This window comes from Perca flavescens, chromosome 14 (assembly GCF_004354835.1).
Source record: "Perca flavescens isolate YP-PL-M2 chromosome 14, PFLA_1.0, whole genome shotgun sequence".
NCBI classification, from domain to species: domain Eukaryota; kingdom Metazoa; phylum Chordata; class Actinopteri; order Perciformes; family Percidae; genus Perca; species Perca flavescens.
Genome location: NC_041344.1, coordinates 8,888,962 through 8,914,955, shown reverse-complemented (window position 1 = coordinate 8,914,955; position 25,994 = coordinate 8,888,962). Strand labels below are relative to the sequence as shown.

Here is a 25,994-nt window from a genome sequence, read left to right as displayed (position 1 = left end):
TAGACTGTTGAAGCGGTTTTGGGTCGCGGTTTGTGGGTTGGAGAAGGGAATGAGCAGGACACCTCCTATCTCCTGCATGAAAATTGTGTTGCAAATTACTGTTAGAAAGCCACCCCAGACAAAGGTTAGGATAAAAAACGCACATATATAGGCTTACCCAAAAGCCAACCGTCCTGCACTGCGCCAGCCTCTCCCTACATTGCTTTGTCTCAATATGAAAGAGTTGTGTGTTGAGCCAGGCCAGCGAGCTACAACATTTAACAATATCGTGTCCGCATCACATATGATTTGCATGTTAATTGAATGATATTGCTTTCAATTAACGAAAGCATACTCGTTCTCAGATGGTGTTTTTATCGCAACTTGTGTGCAGTCAATCGCTCCGATTACATTTGGGAAACCGGACATTACTGCAAATTGCAGAATAACAAAACAGCACAGGAAAATCCTATATAACGAGGGGTCATTTGAATCAAACCTTCCAATACAGCTGGCATAAACGCGCTGAATGATGGCTGTGATGTGCCGGATCGATCTGCCAGTTCGTGCTGGAACGTCCCAGTAGCCAAAAAAAACAATTGTTGTCAACACCTGCAAATGTACAGGTATGGGTCTGTTCCGACAGGTGGGTCTTTCTAAAGCCGGTCCCGAAAAACGCGCTCACGAAGCATACCTCTTGCAAAATCTTCGAGCAATGCCAAATCTGCCATGCTGTTGATTAGTTGCAATACACAGGCCATATTGGCTTCATCAGGGTAATTAAGTGGTGCAGGTGTTTTGGGATTGGATGGCACACTGACTTTAAATAGATTTATTTGTTGGATATAAATATCCATTTTTATTATTCATGGATAGATCTAATTGATTGTTACGAAAACTAAATTAAAATTTAGAGTGTGCTCACATGCAGGCTGTGCACTATACATCCAGAGTACTTTATCCACGTGATATTTGGTGTTACCATCGGAGGTCACTTATATGCAGTCTACAAAACCTTGGGAGCGTTACGCAAGATCACACGCATGTTCAAAAGGTTGCAGAAAACTGAGCACATTTTTATGCATGGAAATTCTTTATAAATCCCGACTTTTGCGAGGAATGTTGCAACGACAAATTTCACCATGCTCCACGCAACTTTTTCTTGCGTAACAGGTTTTATAAATAAGGCCCCAGATGTGGAGGAAAAGGAGAGCATTTATTCCCATGTTCAAATCAATGAATCACCCATAACAGGAATATATAGAGACTGAGGGCCCTATTTTAACGATCTAAGCGTACTTATGGCCTGGCGCAGGTGCCTTTAGGGCGTGTACGAATCCACTTTTGCTAGTTTAACGGCGTGCGGCGGGCGCATGGTTCATGGCGTAACATGCAATAAACCAATCAGTGAGTGTCATCTCCCATTCCCTTTAAAAGACAGGTGCGTTTGTACCTAGGCCCATTGCTATTATGAAAGCGTATTTGCTGCTTAATATTTAAATTTTTAATCTTTTGCATGTCTGTGTGCTGCTGTGCGTGTGTGTAACAAGCATAGTGGCGCGTGCTGTGCACTAGCCAAGGAGCATTTTACTAATGCGCTGTTAAAATAACAATGAAATGCTGCGTTATTGACTTTAGACCAGGTTTTTGTTGGTCAATGGTGCGATCACTTTCCGCTGCCTCAAGATAGCAACATGCCAAGAATGCACCTGAACACACCTCCCTGTAAGACCAGCACACCCATGGGAGCACAGATGGGCGCAGGTGCATTTGCTATTTAAACGATGTGGGCGCTGGGTGGGAAATCGATACTTGCGTCGGACTTTGCGCTGCGCCGGGTGCAAGATAGGGCCCTGAGAGTCATAGTCATACTACTACTTTCTCATTCATTAAGACCATGACATCAAGGGGACGCACAAATGCCCATTTATATTTTGTTTACATGCTTACACCAGTGGTTCTCAAACTTTTTCACATCAAGGACCCCTAAACTGACACAAATTAGACCATGGACCCCCATCTGACAAGACTTTGTACCAGGGTCCAATACCTGATGGAATTTTTGCTTTTTAGACATAGTCACACAATATGTCATTGTGTTACTTATGTTGTTGGGGACCCCCTGAAACCTCTTTAAGGACCACTGGGGGTCCCCGGGCCCCACTTTGAGAACCACTGGCTTACACAACATAATAAGTACATATTTTTCTAGACTGAGTATAATACATGCTTGAAAAAAAAAAGAAATAGAACATTGGAACACAATCAGGACATGGCTTGTGGCTAATCTGTATTTCAATGTAGTGTATTTTTCATTGGGCTTTAATGATGTTACTTAACAACAACTCTTTGGCTCCACCCATTATAGGATCACCCCACCTTGAGTTATTTCTGTCTGCGTAAGATAAATGTTTGCAGGAGCTACACTCTTTCACTCTGTTGATCCCTGGATTCCAGCCAGTGACCAGTCTGCAGTCCACTCCTCTAACCTCTGGACTCTCAGTCTAAACTAAACCGGGTACTGATCTACTAGACTCTCCCTCATCTGCAATTGTATTTCTGTCCTGCTGGCTACACTATATCCAATAAGATGCCGTATAATTGGCTACCATCTATTTTCGTATGGTCCAAAATCCAGGACGATCATTCACAGCCAAGTGAGTGATTCTTTATTCACAGCCCAATAAGTGGTAATAAGATTGGCTGGCGGTGGTGCTGTATCCAATAAGTCATAATACGATTGGCTGTCACGATTATGTATTCATACTTAAATAAGTTCTGATATGATTTGGGATGCAGGTGGTTCTATATCCAATAAAATGTAATATGATTGGGTGCCAGCAGTTGCGGCTACAATATGGTCTAATGTGATTGGCTCGTATGGATTCTATATCCAATAAGGTAAAATATGTCTTTTAGTGACTTTGAGACACTTAGTTCGCCAAGTACATTTAAATGGACCAGATTCTGTTCCAGAGAGCTTGGCAGTGCTGTAACTCCAGACAAAAGGCGAGTAAGTGAGCTTTCCAGCAGGTATTTCCCAGTCTACCTCTGCTTTGTGCCAGCAGCAGCAGCAGTTTAGGAGGCTTAGCCCACGTCCATCTGCAAGCCCGCCAGACTGTTTTCTCTCCAAGACCAGCCAAGTTCTGCATCTCCTGTGTGCTCTTTTCTCTGCGTCGAAGCTTCCAGAGTGGATTTTGCATTCTTGTGTGAAGGTTTACTTATAAAAACTACTGGGGGGAAACGTTACTGGTGCAGCTGTGTGTGTGTGTGTGTGTGTGTGTGTGTGTGGGGAGAGAAGACTTAAAAGGAATTGTAAAACATTCCTTTTCGTGAACCATACTGGCAATAACTGGGTACTGTGATGAAGGTATTTTAATTATTGCCTCTTATTCACAGTGACTTACAGGAGAGCCTATGTGAACTATTTTAGTGTAGCAGATAAGGAATCTCCAGACACACATTTGAGGCCGCAACAAATGAACATACAGAGCGTCACCACACATGTAAGCATCCTTACAATCCTTTTTGAAATCCAGTTTTTCCTTTGATTGTACAGCAATCAAATACATATATAAATTGCAGCCAATATGTGCAGACAATAAGAAAAAAAGGGCTCAACCATCTCACCCTGACAAACAAAACTCATTTGATTAAAAAGAAAAAAAGCAGCAGATGCCATTAAATTGCACAGAATACAAATTCAGTCAATGCACTGTTTCAATTCAAAGCGCACTATATTAGATTGTCCCTTGAGCATGCCACTATGATACATAGGAGCTTTGAATGTATGAGCTCTTTATCGTACAACCACTGACGCTACCACGGGAGATATACTTTAAGCACAGCACTTCCATATAACAATCAAGGGAACTGTTGTTATTCACATTGAAGCATACAGTCTCCTCAGTGCTGTAAACTGCGAGAGAAAGACACCAGGCATCGGATTCCTTTGTAAGCAGCATGCAAACGGGAGGACATGTGGGTGGATGAATAACACCAGCTGTCTCCGATTACAATCAGGATGCATCCCCTGCTAACAGCAACTAAACCACTCAGTTTAAAAAATCAAGACACAGAGGTAACTTTAAGCAGCTCTCCAGATTTCCCATTCTTGGCTGTCTTTGCTAAATGTTTGCGGTGGTTCAGCCGGTTGATAAGTGGGGAATAAACTGTGCAGGAAAGAAAAGCTAACGGGTGTGTGAAGTAGCTTACCTCATGCTAATTACACATTATATTACCTATTATTTAATTAGAGCGGGAGATTTCACAGTGTGACACTGCAGGCCCTGCTCAGACTAAATCAAGACAAATCAATTGCCGCAATTTAAAATGGTTTGGGTTCTTTGTCTGTCCGCAGGTTTTTAACACAGGACAAATATCCATATGAGTAAATAGAGGAGAGTAATATATGAATAGTAGGAATAGTAGTAGTATGAATATAAAAACCATGTCAATGGGAATTTCTGAGACTTACTTATGTAAGAATTATTGATAGATAAACATAAATTACAAATATTAATATTTGCCTTACCTCTATTTTGGAGCTTTGGGGAATGAAAAGTATAATGTTGCAAGGGAGTCAGTGAGTTAGCTGTGATGTGTTTTTTAGCCTATAGTTCTTTACATTTGGGCAAATTGCAATGTGCTCATGGTTGTACAGACTATCATCACTGGATCACTATGATACTGAAAAAACTTTAAAACATGATGATTCTCAGGCAAATTTTTGGGTTATAAGCAGCTTGTTTTTTTCAATGATTTCTAAGCGGATTTCAACATAATGATTTTTCAGAAAGCTTAATGCTGCATTTGCATGGATTCAGGCAGACTGTAGATGGCCGAGCGAGGGGGGGGGGGCAGTCATATTTCGCCACCCCCTTCTAGCCCGGCCCTGTATGCCAAGGCTATTATCAGGTCCATTTACATGCACAAGAACAGTCTATGGTGAGGTTATTTTAGTCGCTTTCATCTGATTATCACAATAAAGGTTCTCAAAAAGTAATGTATTCAGTCATTTGGCCAAAACTGATCCGACTCTAATTAAACAGAATATTTTTTAAGTGTTTAAATGTCACATAAGAGGTTGACCCTGATGAGGCCCCTGTGTACTAAAGTGTCAACATAATGGTAAGTCATGGTGACCAAGGCCAACATCTATTCAACTACTTTAACCAGGATAACACAATGAACAATACAATGTTGTGTAAGCAAGTCAACAAAAGCAACACAGAGAAGATGACACAACAGCAAAAGGGATGCTCGCTTGTTATGTCTGGATCCCACCGTACCAAATCACTCTCTTACCAAACTGACAAAGATATCAACACCATAGGCTTATACACCAGAGGTTATAGGCGCTTGTTCAACTTTTTGGATCACTATTATTGAAATATTATATTAAAAAGTTGAGTATTAACATTACGGTAATCATTAACATTGACTAAAACTATAATGAGTAAGTACTATGCCTTATTTTCTTCTCTTTATTTAAACAATTGAACCTCAGCATTGTTATTTTTTTTATTTAATTTTTGTATTCCTTTTGTTCTTTCACTATCTTCCCTACCCAATCCCAAAAAGTCTTTAATTCAACTTAATTCTTTAGTGTTACTGTCTGTTCTTTATACCACTATGACCCCTATGTTTTGTGCTCTATGGTGTTTTAAGCCCTCAACATTGACTTCAAGGCACCTAACCCTAACCATTGCCTAATCGTAGTGCCTTCCAGGCTGCGCTGACTTAGCTAAAGGTGCTCCGAAGACGTTTTGCGTTTCTTATCCGAGAGACTTCTTCAGTTCTGACTCAACGGTAGGTCAACCCAGCTGTGGGGGCGTCAAGATGATCGATACGGCTTCCTTAGTTAGTAATCCTGGCTGTTGTAACGACAGATACCCGAGGCCAAGTCTGAACAACCATTACGATTAAAGAAGAAGTAGTCTTTAGGATGAAAGACATAATGTCTTCAGAGCACCTGTTTTTTTAAAGATTATTTTTTGGGCTTTTTCCACCTTTATTTTTGATAGGACAGCTAGGTGAGAAAGGGGAGAGAGAGAGGGGGGAAGACATGCAGGAAAGGCATAAACCTCTCAGTATACTGTATGTGCGCCTTCTCTACCACCGACCCAACCCGGCCACAGTTGCTCCTGATTTGAACCCATCCTTGGGTAATTATGTAATCTAACATGGAAGTCTCACCCATAACCATAATCACGTGACGATTATGGTTCATATTTGTAATATTTAGGTTTTCATGTAAATTCACTAAGATTAAATTATATAAACCTGGGTTCAGGTATTTCCTCTAATGTAATAATAATAATTTTGAAACCGTGTTCACCAATATCACAAGTAAAACACAAGTTTAAAAACATGTTAGCTCAACCTGAGGAGTGAGGTCTGGAATAAAGACTTGCTGTTTATCTTATATTGCAGAGTGCCTGCTGATCAAATCACATATGATCCTTCACATGAAGTGCCACGTCTGAATCTGAATCTTTATCCCCCATCTTCTGTGTTTTTCATCCTGCGTCTAACCAGAATATACCCTGAGAAAACTCGTCAAATCCGTTGAACTGCTTCTTCTTAGGGTTTGGGTCCGATGGGAATATCTTTTATGAAAAAGCAGCGATAAGCAGATGGCTGGGGAGGCGCTTGTCAAGGCTGATGTAGCAGAACAGCTTTTGAAAACCTGTTTAAAGCATGGCCCTTTTTTCTTATTTATTTATTTATTTATTTTTTTAGAGAAGGGTAAATATCGTTGACCTTTCGGTGCTCTATACTTTTAGGGTCCTTGTGAGATAGAAACATGAGAAGTTCTCATCCATATCGGAAATAAACAGCCGCTCGTTGTTTCTGTTAACAAGGTTTATGTAATGTTACGTAGACCTCTCTACTCACCAAGCATGATGAGGGTGGTCGTCCCTTGTTCGTTTCCAGAGGGGTAGGTGGCGTACTCGCAGGTATACCGGCCGGCGTCGGACATTTTGAGCTGAGAAATCCTGATGGACGGGTTCTCCAGACTGTTGTGGAGGAAGATGACTCGGTCCTTGAAGGACGGGTTGGGGAAACTCTGTCCGTAGATAGGGTGGTACACAGCGATGTTGTCCCTTTGGCCATCGATGGGTTCCCATATCCAAGACACCTGGTAAGAACAGAGTTTGTGAAAACCAGTGGTTATTGTTTGCCCAATTGGGTTTTTAAAGTGCAGTTTCTCTATTAGGGTTTCAGATGTGCAGAGACGTCTTTCAATTTATAGCCAGACTAATACGATCCATGAACACACCAGGGCTGCAACAACAATTTTATCGATAAAATCGATAAAATTTGATTACTAAAAAAGTTGGCAACGAATTTAATTATCGATTCGTTGTGTCGCGCAACTATTACGCCACCTAGTCGTGGAGATAAAAAAAAAATTGAGTTGAGCGCAGAGCGGAGCAGCGCGGAGCGAAAGAAAAGAAAAAAAGAGCAGAGCGGGGGTAGAGGAAATACGGAGAGAGACCGGAGAGACCCGTAACGTTGTTCTGAAACACTCGGCGGAGGCAGAGAAATCAGTACGACCCAAGTCATCCAAGGTGTGGGAGCATTTCACACTAAATAAAATCAAAAACGTGTTAATTGCAAGATAAGCAAAAGCGACACGGCATGGCACGGGTGCACCACGGTGATGATTCAGCACCTAAAACGTAAACATGTTGGAGTCCTTGATGAGGAGGAAGGGAGTTCAACAGCAGGGTAAAGTCTCTACACTATCCTACTTCTGTTCCGGTCTGAAGTGAGGAACGTACCGTCCCTCCAGTAGCTCTTCTGGTGCTGCCGTTTACTAGTTATCCAGCAGACTAGCATGACAAGCTAGCGTTAGCTCGGTAATAACAGTAATAAAGCCGGGGTGGTATACTTAGCAAGACTAAATACACGGTTTTATTCACTCGCCTTTTTAGGCCAATTCATTTTTCTGTTATGTATATATTATGTGCTTTGTCCCATATCAGTTATTGTTGACAAATATATTAGTGTGTGGTGTATAAATGAACTTAACTTGCACTTACTACAATGATGGTAATAATTTAATGAATAAGTGTGTGTGTGTGTCTGTCTGTCTGTCTGTCTGTCTGTCTGTCTGTGTGTCTTGTCTGTATCTGCTATTTGGGTTACTTACCTTTACACAACTATTAACTAAAACAACAAGTATGTATGTATTGAGTTGATGTAAATTAATGTTTTTTTTTTTTTATCCGATTCATCGATTAATCGAAAAAGTAATCGACAGATTAATCGATTATTAAAATAATTGTTAGTTGCAGCCCTAGAACACACAGGACCTCTTTTAAGAATGGTCGACTCATGCAGGGGTTTTCACGGTGGGCTCCCCCACAGACAATTGCGGCCCTAAACAACCCAAAAAGTTTTAAGAGGATGTAAATAGGAAGAATAATGTTGTTTTTAATTTTGGCAAACTGGCACTAATAAAAATGTACGGTATTTTATTGTGTTACCTCTCAGTTGAAAGTTAAGAGGACGTTACAGTAAACCACAGAGCTTTTATTGTGACGGGGGAAAACGGAAGTGGATAAAGTGTTGTATTGACTGTCCATTGACTGTGTTATCGTTGAATAAAGTGAGACGTGCAGTGCCGTCTTGGTTCCGGCGTTGGAAGCCTGTTTCTTTATTTTATAGTCAAATATAGTCAACATAATAAACCCTCGGTTACATAACTATGTCGAATCAGCTACAAGTAGTTCTTGTTTGCAGTGTACGAATGGATGTGCAGATAACTATCACAGGAGAATTTTGATACTGAAGAAAACGTGATGTCTCTCTGGATGTTTATTTGCAGTGCACATCAGAGATGATGATATCCCTGGAAGGAGTAAGTCAAACTGAATTTGAATATGTGTATCATGACTCTGTGTTCAGATTTGACTGCATTATAACTCTGAGAACTAACTGAGAAGAGGAGTGGGATTTTTACAAAATTTGCAAATGATCAGGTGCAAAAGTTTTTAATGTAACATAACTGCCTCCATGAGCTGTGTATCCCATAAGTGCTGCAAATGTCAATGTGAATGTACCACACACACACACACACACACACACAAATTAAACATATTTCTCTGAACATGAACTGTAATCTGCGCTGTTCTTTCTTCCTTGAAACCTGAAATTATTTCACTTTTAGCAGCAAAATGTCAAACTCAATTAAAGCTGTCAGAATAAGGAGCCAAGAATCTATTGAAAGATGAAATTAAAGGTTTCTTAGACCCGTAAAACCCTCTCTCAAGGATCCCGTTGCCAGTTTAAAGAACATGATTTGAAAGTGATTCATATTACAGGCTTTTTTTTATGGTTTCTAATATGTAAAAGATATTGATTTCTGTTATGGCTGTATGAGACTCTACCGGTATGGGAGAATACTGTGATGTCCTACCAAATTGATTTCCCTTTCTCTTCCATTTTCAAAGTGACAGTGTTAAATACAAACTACTGGCTAAAGTGGTAGACCAGGAAGGAGGGGGAATAAAATTCATCAATACACATTTAGCAAACATCTATTAAATTTGTGGAGGAGCGGGAAAGAGACAGCAGAGAGGGTTGAATGTTGCAAAGAGGAAGACAGGTTGTAAACCACATGTCAGTGCAAATTAGTGAACAAGACTCCCTTGTTAGCTGTAGATTGTAGAGAAAATATTACAGAGGACAATTTAGCCCTCAATGCAATTTTGGTTTGTTGTATGTGAACTAGGGTTGCAACTAACGATTATTTTAATAATCGATTAATCTGTCGATTATTTTTTCGATTAATCGATGAATTGGATAAAAAAAAACAAAAAAACATTAATTTACATCAACTCAATACATACATACTTGTTGTTTTAGTTAATAGTTGTGTAAAGGTAACCCAAATAAGGATACAGACAAGACACAAACAGACAGACAGACAGACAGACAGACAGACACACACACACACACACACACACACACACACACACACACACTTATTCATTAAATTATTACCATCATTGTAGTAAGTGCAAATTAAGTGGTAATGGAATGGGGGGGATGTAGGGAGGGGGGGATGGGGGGGGTGCCACCCCGTGCCCCCTTTCTTGCCGCGCACCTGCTCGGAAACCTTTGCACTTTTAAGATGATTTTAATTCCATATTGTCGAGGTAATGCAAGCTGCATGATGTTATTGCCATTGGCATTTGTAACAGTCAGGTGACAGAAAAACAGATAAAGACAGCATTGGTAAAAGGATACATTAACATTTGGTGTAATTTCTTTGTTTGCTGTGTTGCTGAGAGTCAGATAAGAAATTTGATATCAATTGTATCTCTGTGAGCCCAGCACACACAGTGGTCCAGTATGTGTTTAGCTTGCTTTAAAACAAAGACTGATAGCAAAAGGGAGTCAGATAACGTTAGCATTCCAACAGCTCCAAAATATTATCGCCATTATAATATTACTTATTAGCTCGCAAGCTGGCAACAAATGCATCAAACAACCTTTTGGGGTTTTCTTCAGAGGTGCAAAGGTTTGTGAAGCTGGAGAATTCAACATGATGGCAGGACTTACTGCTTAGATCTAGGGCTGGGCGATATGGAGAAAATCAAATATCAGGATATTTTTGACCAAATACCTCGATATCGATACCGCAACGATATTGTAGTGTTGACCATTGCTTTCACAAAATATTTACACAATGAGATTTTTGATGAATAATCATCAGTAATGTGGATATAATGACTAAGTGGGGAAAAGGGAAATAATAGAACAGCTAGAAGAGTCTGGTAAGTTCAGAAAATGACATCACTTTACTGTAATGCAGCCTTTAAAGCCAATAAAACACAACACTTATGCCATATTACAATATTACGATATCCCAAATCTAAGAAGATATCTAGTCTCATATCACGATATTGATATAATATTGATATGTTGCCCAGCTCTACTTAGACCCAACCCCAGCTCTTGTTGGTCAGTAAATGTGGACGAAATATGACGAAATATGACTTTCTTGACTTTAGACATTGACATCTCCACAATATCCATCTCCCTTCACTGTTTTGCAATTTGAAGCCCGTACCAATCACTTACAATGTTCGTTAAAACAAAGAGACACACATGCCCTAGGAACATACTAGGGATGATCCCATTAGCAGGCACACTTGAGGGACATCAATTAAAAAAATGCATTAATGGTGACCCTCTCTTCTAAATGTTTGGAAAGTTAGGAAATAAAGCATCAGGTCAGCATGTTTCAAACTAAGAGTTTGTGTCACGGTCGGCTGCATCTGGCCAGCTGTGCGGAGGTGAGAAAGTATGAAGGGTGTGAACTTTTTTTTTAAGCCCTCTTTCTTCATTCTTTGCACAATGAGTCTGTCAATTTTCCGTGTGTACAAACGAGTGGAACACAGTGAATACCTTTCCCACTGCTTCCGTGCTTGAGCTAAGCTGAACCTAACACTTCTCTGAGCATCTTCTGCTGCGTGCAGTCACCAAGCCCACACATTGCTGCTCAGTAAATAACTCTAATGTAACTCTCTATATGTAAATGAACTGCTTGTTAAGCCACAATAGTCAAGCTTCTAGTCAAATTTAATGCATATTTTAACAGAATTTTCCAGAAAATTGGGAAAGGGAAATGCAAATTAATGAGCATTTCTATCCCCAGCTGGTATGCAAATATTAGAGAGTTGGGCATTAAGATAAACAGTTAGTGGCAGTAATTCTCTCGTTTTTTTTTTTTTTTTTTTTTTATATTCTGCTGTTTCTTTTAGTTTAATTCATGCAAGTGGTTGGAAACACATTTAATGTCTGTTTCAAATGCACACACATATAGAGTGTGAACACAACTGTGTAGGACTTAGTTGGACCTAGTGTAGCCATATCCCCATGCTTCAGCTGTTCAGAATATTCCTTTAGCAAAGCAACATTTGTGCCATAAATAATAAAACGTCCTTGTTTTTCTGCACAATAACATGAGGGAGAGAGTTCCCCTTTTCACCGCCAAATCAACCAGTCGACTCTTCCAATAAATATACCTCATTAGACATAAACTACCTTGTCAGTTTCACTTTGATATTCTGAGCTTCAGTGCTTCCAACGCTGCTGGAAAACACAATGTCACGTTCCATCTTCTTACCTGGGTGAGTTTGGTTCGGCCTCCTCCATCAATAAATTGGCAGCGGAGATCAACAGACTCCGCGGGATTCGCCTCCACTTCCTCGTCGACTCGCACTTTCTGAGCCGCGATACCTGGAGGCAGGCAGAAAAAGAGGAGATGAAGATTATGCATCATCCTCAAAACCAATATTGTTTGAATAAGTGAACATGCTTGTTTGTACTGGAACTAAGAGAGGATCTTGAACAAACCGGGACTAAGAGGGAGAAGACTGAGAGAGAGAGAGAAAAAGAGAGAGAGAGACAGAAAGAGAAGTAGATAGACTATTAGTATTTCCTTATGAATCTGGTGTTATTTAAAAGGAAATTGCCCGTGATTGTTGTTTTCCCCCCCGAATGTGTTAGAGAGGAATTAAAACGAGGTTTTAGAGAAGCGCGAGGGAAAAACGGAAGAGAAAGAAAATGAGGGGGAATTAAGAAAGAAACTTAAGAGAAAACAGAGACAACTTCTTTCAAGAGACAGAAAAAAAACAGCATTTGAATTACGGGCCTTTGATAGCAGGCCTCAGGCAGGAGTCTTAGCTAGGCCCTGCTCATTACAACAAAGCTCGTCTACCAAGAGGCATCGCTAGGGGGCGAGCCCTGAGGAACACCACAGCAGCTCGAGTAGCACTCGAGTATGTGTTTGAAATTCAGTGGAAGGCACCTGGAACTCTTTGCCTGCGCATGAAAAACAGCGCGCAAGAGCAGGGTCAGTCAGACAGGCCAGCACACTCAAACCTTCCACTGAGATGATGAAAGGAGGAAGCTTAGAGAATAACACTGTCTCAACGCCATGCGGTACCTGCTAACCTGCAGGCTGTTTCAGAACACAGAGGTAAAATTGGACTACTGGAATGACTTTTTTTTTTGTGATCAACAGGGTCCCAACTAATGTGTTGCAAGACTTCTTTTGAACCTCTACTTTTTTTTGCTTTTTGCCTTTTTGTTAAATAAAAATGACTGCAGCTGTGCTACCCTATTCTTTTCCCAAACATCAATCAGAGTTTGAAACCGATCCGGTCTCTGTGTTCAAATACGCTCAGGAGAGCCAGGCTTCTACTGAATCTTGGATGAATTTGACAAATAAAATTGATGTAGCAGAACGTGCATTAAAGGCTTTCAAATGAGACGTCAACTAGTTAATCATGCGAGAGCAGCAGGAAACCCTGAGCGCAACGCATTCTGCAAACAACAAGATTACAAAAGCACGCCTAGATCCGAGCCTCGTCTTGTGTTAAAAAAACCAACAAAAACAACAGTTTTTTTCTGCACAGAGAATGTTTTGGCACCTCGCCACCAAAGAGGTTTTAGCCAGCCCCAAAGGAAAGTCAGCTGCACCAAAATGGTAAGAACTGAGAAGAGTAAGAGTAATTTATCGAAGAACCGTTGAACAAGCAGAACAAAAACTTCCATAGGCGAGTCTGGCTGTTCAATAATAACGGTTATTTATTATTATATATTATAGTATATTATATTATTATATTTATCATTTTTTAACCAATTTTGTTAAAACTATAGTGCGTAGTTTCTGCCGCCCCCATGAGACAACCAAACTGTCCCCGCCCCTCCTCCACCCAGTTGCTAGTAGCCAAGGAGGACACGGAGGATTCAAAAAACATGACTCTGCAGAAGAGGTCATTATCTCCACTCGAGTTTCTGCGCGGGAAAGTCACCGGACGACACAATCTTCTGAACATAGCCATACTGAGAGAGTTGTGTGGAGCTGATGGTCTTAATTAGCTTTGTAGCAACTCATTTGGCAATGGCTTGAATGTAACGGACGTTCATTAATATCAAGAAATTACGCACAAGCTTAAACTAGCTTTAACTGGGGTTTTATTAACTCAAGCATAATATACATTTTTGTTTATTAAATTGTCAGAAATAACAGGTAAATGCATCGATTTCTGTCAAATAAGGTTACACAGACTCATTGCCTTTACTGTACGCAAGACTGATCATGCTTACTGCCGTGTGTAATCCCCCATCCCTCCAAATTCTGAGCCAGGAAAAACCCTGAAAGCACATCAGCAGCTGACGTGAATTACCCCTGCCTCTTATCAACAAATGGCATGTGCTGTATTGCATTCGTTGAAATTAATGAACTTTAATGAACTTGTAGGACGGAGAAAGAGAGAAAATGACTCAAAAGAGAATTAGTAAGAAAAACAAAAAGATAAAGGAGAGAGAGAGAGAGAGAGAAGAACGGAGAACTTGTAATCCCTCGTCAATGCGATCTAGTCTAAATCCAGCAGCTCGATGTGTTTGGCAGCTTCCATATTCAATCAAGTGACCTTTGAAAGAGTCTTTGATTGTTCATGCCTTGGAATCTAGCCATTTCGCCACAATGAGCCTCATCATCAAACCTCCTGATGCTCACTTTAGTAACTCCAACATATAATTATGCTTTTGCTTCCCCCCCCTGCTCCTTTAACTTCTCTCTGCTTGGCACTCACACAGAGATCCAGACCCCTGCCATGAACCCCCTGCTGACCTGGGATCAAATCCCCACCAAGGTCTTTTCTCCTCCACCTCCCCTCTGCCCTCTCAGCCAGCTTCTGCGCCTGTAAAGATACAATTCTTGCGGGGAGCCGGCCCTCTCACTCTCCGCGCAAGAAAAAGGGGCTAAGCACTCGGCTAGCCCCGGGTGGTTCCAGTGACAAAGCCTCTTAGTGTGTGAGAGATTGATTAGGACAATATGTTACATGGCGCAGCATAGAGGTGAATGGGCTGGCTGGGGTTTAGCCTGCGAATAAGCTGTAAAACACAGTCACATTAACAAAGAATGTGAAGCGTGTGTTTGTGTGTGTGTGTGTGTGTGTGTGTGTGTGTGTATGTCTGCGTGTGTGCGTGCGTGCGTGCGTGGGTGTGCTCTGCAAGGGGTGTTGAGTTGTTTTGGATTTACAGCATGCATGCACCCACGTGTCCTCCCATGTGTACAGGAATTACTTTTGCGTGTAAAGGCGTATGCTTAAAGGTGTGTGTGTGTGTGTGTGTGTGTGTGTGTGTGTGTGTGTGTGTGTGTGTGTGTGTGTGTGTGTGTGTGTGTGCGCGTGCGTGCGATAACTGTACATCTGAGTGTATATGTGCATACATCCGATAATGTTGTTGTAATGTGAGTTCATATGACACTGACTCAGTCACTGAACCAAAGTCTCTACCCTGGGGGAGACAATGGGCTGTCAAACCAGTTATCCATTCCCACTAGCGAGTTTTTCCACGGCCTGAATCAACAAGAATAGCCGCAACGAACCAAAACGGTTCATCTCTGTCTCCGTTATTTGTTTACCCTTCCGTCACATATTTCTTCTCCTTTCTTATTTATTCTCTCATGCACAAACACAAAGATTCATTCCCCTAGATAAACACATCAACACTCATCTCCCACTATTCATAAAGAAGCTGAAATGCAAAAACACACACACACACACACACACACACACACACACACACACACACACACACACACACACACACACACACACACACACACACACACACACACACCAGACGGTCTCATAAAAGCCACAAAACACAAAAAGCTTTGGTTTATTTATAGTGGTCAATTAGATCTCTTCTGTGATGCAGGGGGAAAAAGAACTAAAAGAACTAAAAGACTAAAAGAACTAAAAAAAAAAAAAAAAAAAAAGAGCTCAATACTGAAAAAGAAAAAGCCAGAAAGAATGTGAAGGGAGAATGGAGAGGAACATGAAGAATCTATGGGGAAAGATACAGCGCATGCAACAGAATGAAAGAGCAACACAGAAGGAAAGTCAGGAAAAAAGGTTTAAAAGAGTAAAGTGACTAAAGGGATGACTAAAGCAGAGAGAGACTGAAGGTGATGGAGCAGCAGGGGGAGACTGAAGGAGGAAATGAAGAGGGATGACTTAAAACCAGGGAGTGAAGAAGAATGAAAAGGAGGCCACAGAGTAGAGATGTGAGATGCTGCCAAAAAGAGATACGAGGTGGAAAAAGTAAAACATTGAGGGAGTGAAAAGGAAGGGAGCAGAGAGCATGAGATCGCATCAGAAATGAATCATTTCCTGAGAAACTAGATCCAAAAAAGCCCCATGGAGTCGGCGCTGACTGGCTCAGAGAGACGAGATGAGCGAAAGGAAGAAAGTTTCCCTACTGTTCGTGCAGACCGACACGACCAAAAAAGTTTGACACTTGTGGGCGTTTTTTTTTTTTTTTTTTAGGGTCAAGCATCTGAGCTGACACTTTGTTGCTATGTGAGTCATACTCACATAGAAGAGTTTCAAACTCTATAATTTAGTCCATCTGATTTTGCATAGCAATAGAAAACCATATCTTTCTGGAATCTTTACTTGAGCTGAAGACAGCCTGACTTTGGCCTACGACAGCTCAACTTTCCTGACTTTCCTTCTGTGTTGCTCTTTCATTCTGTTGCATGCGCTGTATAGATTCTTCATGTTCCTCTCCATTCTCTAGCTCCCTTCACACTCTTCAGCTCTTTTTTTTTTTTTTTATTCTTTTAGTCTGTTTCCTTCTTTCTTTCTGCTACCACCAACATTTTGCAGATATGCAGCATTCCTTTAAAGAGGCAATCCACCTATTTGACTCAAAGTTCACTTTACGCTTCATGAGAAATATTACACATCCTGTGGAAACGGGTTATGTTATGTTAAAGGGGGCTTTCCAAAAAAATTGAAAAAAAAAAAAAGATAACTGAGATAACCCTGATGACATCATCAGGGTTATTCCAGTTTGGGCTTGAGACCTTTAATATATAGCCCGAAGGTGTGGGGTTTGAAAGAAGTGTGCATTTTGGAGGCAGAAAGGGTCTAACAAAAGATGCTATTGAGTTGCATCGTGGGAAATGTAGGATCCAGCGAAGCTCGAACCACACCAGACGCTTAAAGTCAGGATATCTCTGCTTCTCCCTGATTTTGACCATTCTTATTTTTTTAAGTTCAGAGTTCCCCAACTTATTGAAATGCAATACAAAATCACTGGAGTATCCCTGTACAGCCCAGCGTAAAAAAAAAACAATTTTAAAAAAATAAAAAGATTTAAGCAGCTGCTCGGTTAAAAGTGTTTTATATTTTTTGTTTCCATACACCAATAACTTGTTCTCTTTACTTCTACAAGAGGAGGACACTGTTCCCCAAGGTTTTCAATAATCAAGGCAGCTTAGAAATGTTTTTTTTGTATTAGACCTTTAAAGAGATAAATGAAAGAGCTGCTGAGTATGCTTATGATCATCATCAGATTCTGATACCCTTGAACTAAAAGAAAAACAGGAACCAAAACAAAAGTTCAATGACGGTGTAATATTATATTTTCGTTCTGCCTCTTGATCCAGTCAAGTCCAGTTATGTATTCCCCCCCGACTTTATTGAAGCACACAGTTTTCTCAAATTGTTACAGATAATTATTTGAGTCAAACTTTCTGCCCTGTGAAATCACACATAATTGTTGACTATGGCTGTGCTTTTTATTGTTTGCTCAGAGCGTTTCACACATACGCTCGTCCAAATATGAGAGAGATTGGTGTCAATGCACCACAACGATCCTTATCTTTTCAGTCATTTTCATTATGTGCTCACAACCCCAACTATCCAACAATTTACAGCTTATTCTGTCGCACTCGATAGAAGTCACTGTGGATTGGATCGTCATCTGAATGTAAAAGGAAAGTCAAAGAGGAGAGGCGGTTTAATGAATGGCTACACTCCGCTGCCCTCCCAATGCACCAAGGAAATGAATCACAGTTAATTGACATTTAGAGGCTTGTGGCATTTGCCTGTTTATGTGGAGCTTCCCTATGAAGACAGTCACGCAGCGTAAGTGTTCGAAATATGCTGATGGGGTGCACACTCATGCAAATTAACATCCACACGATGCTAAATGATGTCAGTTATGTCAGCTTGTATCTGTGTGATTGACAACAGAATGGAAAGAATTAACCCTAAATAACCCCGTTATCCTTTTCAGATTTGTCACAAATCAGAAATTTGGGTTTCTTTCAACCAAACTGCCCCAAAATAACATGGATGTATGTTGTATGGAACCCATGCAACATTCTTCGCAGGTAAAAGTAATGATTACTTTCACCCAATTTTAGTGTTTATTCAATTCTATAGCATTTTAACTTAAAAATGTTATCCTGACTCAACTTTGTCTGTGATCCACTCAACATCCTCTGATCTTAACTATTAGTCAAAATAATTCATAATGTCTGCTTTTGGTTTAACTAAAAAATTAGGTATAATGTCATTTGACCATGAATTTTAAAAGAAAGCGTTGAAAAAAGGGACAAAACGTTTCAAAAAAAGTGTCAAAAGCATCAAAAAAAAAGCAACGTGGACGCACCAACAGTGTTGTTGTCATTACTTAGAATTCCTCATGGGGGCGGCACAAACTACGCACTATAGCTTTAACACATTTGTAAAGCTAAAAGTGCCGCTTGCAGAACAATTGAACAGTTACAGCAATGTATGATGACCCTGGTTTAATTTCTTTTCTTCCACTTTTCATCATCAAGTTATCAAATTATTTCAGACATCATAATTATTGTGAACAAAGTAGATTCAAGCCCAGATTCTAGGCAGAAATTAAAGCAATGCCTGAAAAAAGAAAACAAATGTGGGAATGCAAACGTCAAATCTCATTGGTACTCTTTTCTGAGTTCATCCAGGAGTGAAACAACATCTGTTGGTCTTGGCAGAATGTGCAGGAACATGGGGGGGGTTAACAGTGTGATCACGCCATTTAATCATTTCTTTGTCCTCCAGATTTTGTCACTCAGGTATCAAGACAGGTTGAGGTGAGACATAGCAGCTTTTGTTGAGCGACTGAGAGACAGCTGTTAAGTGTTGAGCGATAAAGCATAAATTAAGTTTAAGGCCACTAATATATCTGTGCTATTCTGAGGAGAGAAGAGGTTTAAAAGATTCATACACTGAAATGGTAATCACAGTTACTTCACAGTCACTGTGTAGCTTGTGGCATTGTTGTAGCCTACTTGTATGAGATTAATCTCAATAGTAGAACAAATTCATTTTCTCATGAAGTGACAGTAGGAGGATCAAGGATGGACTGGAGGACAGATATCAGTAGGATTGGGCATTGAGAATAGGTATCAACTTGGAATAGTTTCAAAAATTACGATTCCATTGGAATCGTTTCTTTATTGGAATAGTTTGGAAAATTTGGTTTTGAATCCGATCATCTGTTCCAAATTTAACATGTGCAACTTTTGGTTTCCGTAGAGGCCAGGCGCTTGTTGTGTTGCAGGCGTGGAGCACAGTAAGCGGCGCTCTAAAGTGTGGCTGAAAAAGCCCAGCAAAACTAAAATCACCATTGAATTAAAATAAAATGTTACTCTCATTTGTGAAATAAGCATGTGACCCATCAACTCCACCCTCCATGAATCGATAAGAACCAGAATCGAAAGAAAGAATCAGAACTGGAATCAGAATTGTTCAAATCAAAACGATGCCCAACCCTAGATATCAGGCCACATGTGTGACAGAGATGAATGTTAGAAAGCAACAGTCAACATGTTGTCTTTTCGGATTTGTTTCTTCTTCTACATTTTGTGAGTAAAGCGTATAGTGCTGTAAACATTATATGTGTGCTTCTAAGGTTCCCTGTAGGCAGTCCTAACATAGTTTGGCCCTGGATTTCTTGTTGCTTAAGCTTAAACATGCAAAAGACTATTCTTCAAGAGGTCAAAACCCCAGCAACACTTGTAATATACAGAACAACTTTATTGTCAAACCAACATTTTATATTTATACGCATTATATTTCAGTCACGTGGTCAACAGAAACAAGCTGTGAAAACAACAGTCTTATTTAAGTTGATATCATAGAAAGAAAATGGATCAAAAGGCCATTTCCATTCAAATCAATGTAGCAGAATGGTCAGAGCAGCAGACATTTTTATGTGTACCATTGCCATGGTATAAACTTCCGATAATTAGAAGACTTCTGGCAAGTCGTGGAGCTGAGGTTTTGCAGTAACGGACAAATGAGCAGCGGAGTAGTAACGTTACGAGGCAGAGAGCCAGCCGCTAAATGAGTCAAATTAACTTCATGCTGGGAGTGGGTAACGTTAAGGCGTAGTTAGCAAGCTAACGTTAGCCAACTAACACCGGCTGGCTGGCTTTGCTGGTTCCGCCTTGCTTTTATGCTGCATCGGTTACAGAGAATGAGCTGAACAGCGCGCCGGGTCTCATGATGCGTTCTTTTTGTCCACCGAAGTCGATCTACGAGTCGTTTTTCTCAGAGGACTCAGAGGATCCCGAATTGGTTTCTCGTTTTTCGACACGGATGTGACGTCACACTCGAGCTACTAGTCGCGATTACAAGACAAAAAGAACGCACCATAACGTTAGCGGTCCGCTGACCTACTGCTGCTGGGTCTAACTGTCCCTCCTCACTCCCTGCAACTCCGAGAACTTCTCCCGATCGTCGGCGGCTCTCTTCCCAGCGAGCTGCAACACAGTTTACGGCCCCACTGACGCGTACTGTCACTATAACAACTAACAACTATCGCCACTTTGTTGTGAACCAATCAAATGACCACGAGAAACAGTTCAATATCAGTTCAATAATTTCTATGATTGATATGGCAAACTTGTAAGCGAAGAGTGGCCTTATGTACACATCCAGGAGATATGGAGCAGCATACATATCGCTTCAGGCCACCTGATGAATATAAGTCCAATATTCACTCTCCTTGTAGTTCTGCGTTTTGTCACTATCAATTCCTAGCGAACATATCTGTCTCTTTAGCTGGTAAATGTTCAACAATGTTCACCAGCTAGATGCTAACTGTGTCTGACTGATAGCGTAAACTCGGTTTTTAGATCTTTTTTTGCTGGAAAAAACCCTGTCTGCTGTGGTGGGACTGATAAGGGCAATGAAAATGAACCAAAACAGGAGAGTTGCAGGCTGTAAAATACAAAAACAAATAGAAAGCTGAGGAAAAATAAATAAATAAAAAAAGTGTCTGTAGGTTGCACTTTCTTAAAGAAAATCGGTTTAGCCATTCATTACATCGTTATTCTTTACGTTTAATACTTGGAGTCGTGAGCGAATCATATCGATCACTGTTGACTTTGATGTATTTCGCAAACAGCACGGCCATTAAACAGGTCAACACCTATTCAAATCTGATGCTTGTGACATTCTCACATGGGGAAAAAAAACAGCTGTAATTCTTCAAATGTGACATGGAAGAGAAGGGAAGAGGCAGGGGAGAGGCGGAGCTGAGTGACTGTCTCATCTAGCACACACTAGGGAGCTGAATTACTGGTAATTGACAGCTTATAACAGTGGCATTTTGCGTTGGCTTTTCAGTAACAGGACACTGATCACTGATCAACAATGTGGTGGAATGAGAGGAAAGAGGAGATTAGTTGTCAGGAGGATGGCTTTGGTTTCACGCACACACACACACACACACACACACACACACACACACACACACACACACACACACACACACACACACACACACACTCACTATCTTTGTGGGGAACCGTCATTGACATAATGCATTCCCTAGCCCCTTACCCTAACCTTAACCATCACAACTAAATGCCTAACCTTAACCCTTAACCTCACCCTAACCATAACCTAATTCTAACCCTAATCCGAAAACCAAGTCTTAACCCTCAAACTGCCCTTTAATGTTGTGGGGTCCAGGATTTTGGCCCCACAAAGCTGTCCGGACCCCACAAGTATACTGTATTCCCGGTTTTTGGACCCCACGAATGTAGTTAAACGAGACCACACACACACACACACACACACACACACACACACACACACACACACACATACCATTAGCTGGCATGTGTGTTTGACATGAAATTTAAGCTAATAGTATTGTGCTTTTGAATAATGAGATTTTGAATGAGTGAATGAATGTGGTTTTATTCAACAAATGTAATCTAAAGAATAATAAACTGTGATTTAAGAGTGTGATTTTGTGTGTGTGTGGGGGGGGGGGGGTTTGTGGATTTGTTAGAACAAAGATGCTTAAAGAGCTGAAATTCCAAAAGGAGATGTCCATTAAAAACACCACTCCAAAACACTGTATTATTCTCCTTATCGTCACAAATTGGATCTCAATTTTGGCACGGAATTTAAGCTAATGAAATCGTATTGTAGTTGAAGTATAGTAGATGTTTGCTTAGTTGTGACTGCTTTTGAATAATGAGATTTTGAATGATTATTAAATGAGTGTGGTTTTGTTCAACAAATGTAACTTAAATAAAGAGTAATAAGCTGGGATTTAAGACACGCGCTTGCGATGATGTTTGCTCTGTTTTGTACTGAAACGTTCCCATTCTAAATTAGAAATGGCTTATCCTGTTATAAAATGATTGTCAGCATGAAATAAAAACAAATAATCTCAAATCATCACAGATATTAAATAGTTTTCTCTTTTGAAAACTTTAGAGACCGGAACAACCATAGGTATGAAATATTGGCCTAAATAAAATCAGTGTGATACGTATGATAGAAAAGGATAACCTACCAAAATACAATGTGGATTTCTTTGGGGGGGATTTAATGCAGAAAAAAAAGAAAAACATTTTCACATCACAGCAGGAATGTTGGTCTTTCTGCAGATCAGTGACCATGAATTAACTCTAATTGGCACCAAAAGCATGTGGTCTTTGCCTGATTAGATAACACTCTTAAAGCATATGTGATGAAAGTGCATGGTGTTGTTTGGAGACATTTAAATGGGAAAATGGAAGTTTGTCACAGCTGGAAGCATCCTCAACAATTGCTGCAAGTGTGTAACTGTAGCTTTGTTGATAAATGATCTGTGCGATTAGCTCCCTGATGTGATTTCAAACTGCCTTCTTTCCAATACCCCGGCTTTATACCAGTGGAAAGAGATTTTAGAAATGTAACATACGTCTCAAGAGATAAAGGGACATTTTGACTTTCCTTACAGATACTTATTGAAAGGGGAACAAAGGTCGGAGTAGTGACTTTGTAATTTATTTTTTGTTATTTATTCATCCACTGCTGCTACTTCTATTCACACTATGCTTATGTTTGTACGTACTGTATTTATGTTGACACTGCACTACAATAGAATTTGTTCAATCCATTTCAAACAATCTTTTTAACCAAATCTTACTTGTAACATAATCTCACTTAGTTCTACTTAACATTTTTATTTATTTATTACTGTAGCTAAATTGCTTTTGTTAATTTATACACTTATTTACTTTATTTTACGTTGAATTTGACTTTGAGCAACTGCAACTAAATAACTCACCTGAGGGGATCAATGAAGTATTCTGATTCTGATTTGTAAAAATGCTAAATTTGAGTAACACCTCTTCAGATTAGCTTTCCACACACAATAGTCTACATTTCTCACCTGATAGCTACTGGTTTTATTGTTTTTATTGGCTTTTAATATGCTTGTTTTATGTGTTAGTTTTATTGCTTATCTGTTTTTAATGTGCTATATGTGCTGTTTTTACTCTAAAGTGTCTTTGAGTACCATGTAAAGCGCTATATAAATAAAATGTATTATTATTATTAAAATCATGCTTATGCCTAGTCTCGCTTTGCCAGACCTTCCTCCACAGCACTGCGAAGGAGGGTCTGGCCAGTCCACAAAGCATTCCGGGATAGGAAAAAAACGTGCTCTGGTTTATTGGCATTTCTTTAAACCAATCACAATCGTCTTGGGCGGCGCTAGGTGCCGGATGGAGCCATGGTGCCGCTGCAAAATAGCCTCAGAAGGAACTTGTTTTGGTGGAACGTGTACGTTCAAAAGTTGTTTTAGTCGTGCAACAGAAAACTCAGATTGGACAGATAGTCTAGCTAGCTGTCTGGATTTACCCTGCAGAGATCTGAGGAGCGGTTAACCATAGTCCTCAGAAATCCACTGGAGTTTAAAATTCCAACATAAAAGAAAATGGAAGGTAATGGATATCTGGCCAAAATTAGAGACATACGGTGGAATTTCCGGGCAGCAACGGAGCCATCCCGGAAGTGGAAGGTTGTGGATATAGACTAGCTTATGCCTAATGTCATCTCTACAATTCACAATGCTGTGTTTCCAGAAACAATTTCAATGCACATTTTGAGATATCGCATTAGAAAAGCTGTATGAACATTTGATAAAACGTAATTAATTGGGCATAAACTAGGGATGAAAATGTAACCTCACAGTTATAGTGACCAAAATGATCTTTATCTAGTTTTCAATATTATTGCGGTACTTTTAAAAGTGTGTTCAATATGCTCAGAAAGCACTGATAGGCCTACACAAGCTGAAATAGTTTCAAAAAGTTTAACAGGGTTTATTATGTTACAAAATTATAGGCGATAGGCTTGTAAAAAGTATTAAAAACTAGCTACTGAAACACCGGCCCGCTGTAGGGGCTCCGGTAGGAACTTGAACCAGAGGTGTCTGACTTTGAGATCCAGGAAGATCTATTTACAACTCCAACATGAAGTTAACTATGAAGTTGTATTTGACGTTACATGTGAAGTTGGATGTGGTTCTGAAATATAAACAAATAATAATGCACATTAATAAGCATCTGACTTACTATAAACATTATTTACCAAAACTAAATGTTACAGCCACCAGCATATAACAAGAAACAATACTAAGAATTACATTCATTTCTCTGTAATAATTAACATAAATGTAACATATTGCTCAGTAACACAAACTGAGAATAAGCCACATCTATTACGGCACACATATCCATAACGGAGCAAACAGTGTAATACACCTTTAATAGAGCACGTGGCTCCACAGTGCTAGTCTGTTTACTGGCGACTGCACATTGCTAGCAAATTTCCCTAACACAACCTGAATATCAACACATGGCTGCACAAGTAATATTAAACAATCTGCACATCTATCAGATATGCAATAAGAAACACAGCAACAGCAATATTATCAAGGCAATAATATATCTCTCTCTCTCTCTCTCTCCAAATAAATGTCATGTCGTAACACGGGCTAAACTTATCCACATCGTAGCAGGACACTTATTGAAATGTGAATAAACGTAGCTTTAATGTTTACACAGATAACGAGGCAGTAAAACCCATGACAGTTTAACAAGCTACAGAATAGTTTTAACTTATGTTCTGGGCTACACACATCACTTCAGCAAGTCTGAAAACGAGAAAGGAATGATAAAGAAAAAAGTCTGTTTACAGCTGCTGTCCCCTTCTCCTGCCTGAGCGCAAGTGATTGGCAGGAGATCAAAGCGAAGAGTCTCGTCACATCATCTCAGGAAAGAGAGCAAGTGCTACTACGGCCTTTTTTACAAGGCTGATAAATGTCCTGAGCGCTGTCATCTCCTCCTTCCCCCATGATTCCAACTTCAAGAAACAAACTCGGATGAAGCTGGGAACACGCGGTTTCCACAGCGTGGTAATCCACCGTGACAGTAACGATATTTTATGGTTTACCGTTACACCGGTAATCGTTACATCCCTAGCATAAACATGTTCACAATGGCTTGAGGTGGTTTTTGCCAGTCAATGGAAATGGATTCAATGGAAACATTCATTTTTAGAATATTTTGCTCCCATAGTGTGTTTCACATCCAGAGCTGGGACAAAGCCAGCAAGTAATCACTCAAACACGTAAATAAATTGGATGCGAGTTAGCGAAAGAAAGGCAGTTTTACAGTATGAATAACATTTTCAGATAGGTATGGGGTGTAATAGAGTGAGCTACAAAGGCAAAAGAAAGGTACATTTTGGAATAACATTCATCGGCAGCTGACAGCTCAGATAATTGGCATGTTTACCCGGTGGGTGGCTTTTCAGTGTTTCTCTGTTGTCGACTGACAACCCATTACCTGC

General features: G+C 40.1%; 1 protein-coding gene across 4 annotated transcripts in view; it reads right to left on the bottom strand.

Annotated features, from left to right (window-relative positions):
* The window catches only part of pvrl2l (PVR cell adhesion molecule related 2 like), a 364,045-nt gene that overhangs the window by 166,643 nt on the left and 171,408 nt on the right, over nucleotides 1-25,994 (bottom strand). For all 4 annotated transcript variants that reach the window (XM_028597615.1, XM_028597616.1, XM_028597617.1 and 1 more), the window contains 2 exons: nucleotides 12,128-12,240; nucleotides 6,880-7,123 (listed from right to left, as the gene is read on the bottom strand). In XM_028597615.1, the coding sequence (XP_028453416.1) occupies nucleotides 6,880-7,123; nucleotides 12,128-12,240 (357 nt within the window). The remainder of the gene's footprint in view (nucleotides 1-6,879; nucleotides 7,124-12,127; nucleotides 12,241-25,994) is intronic.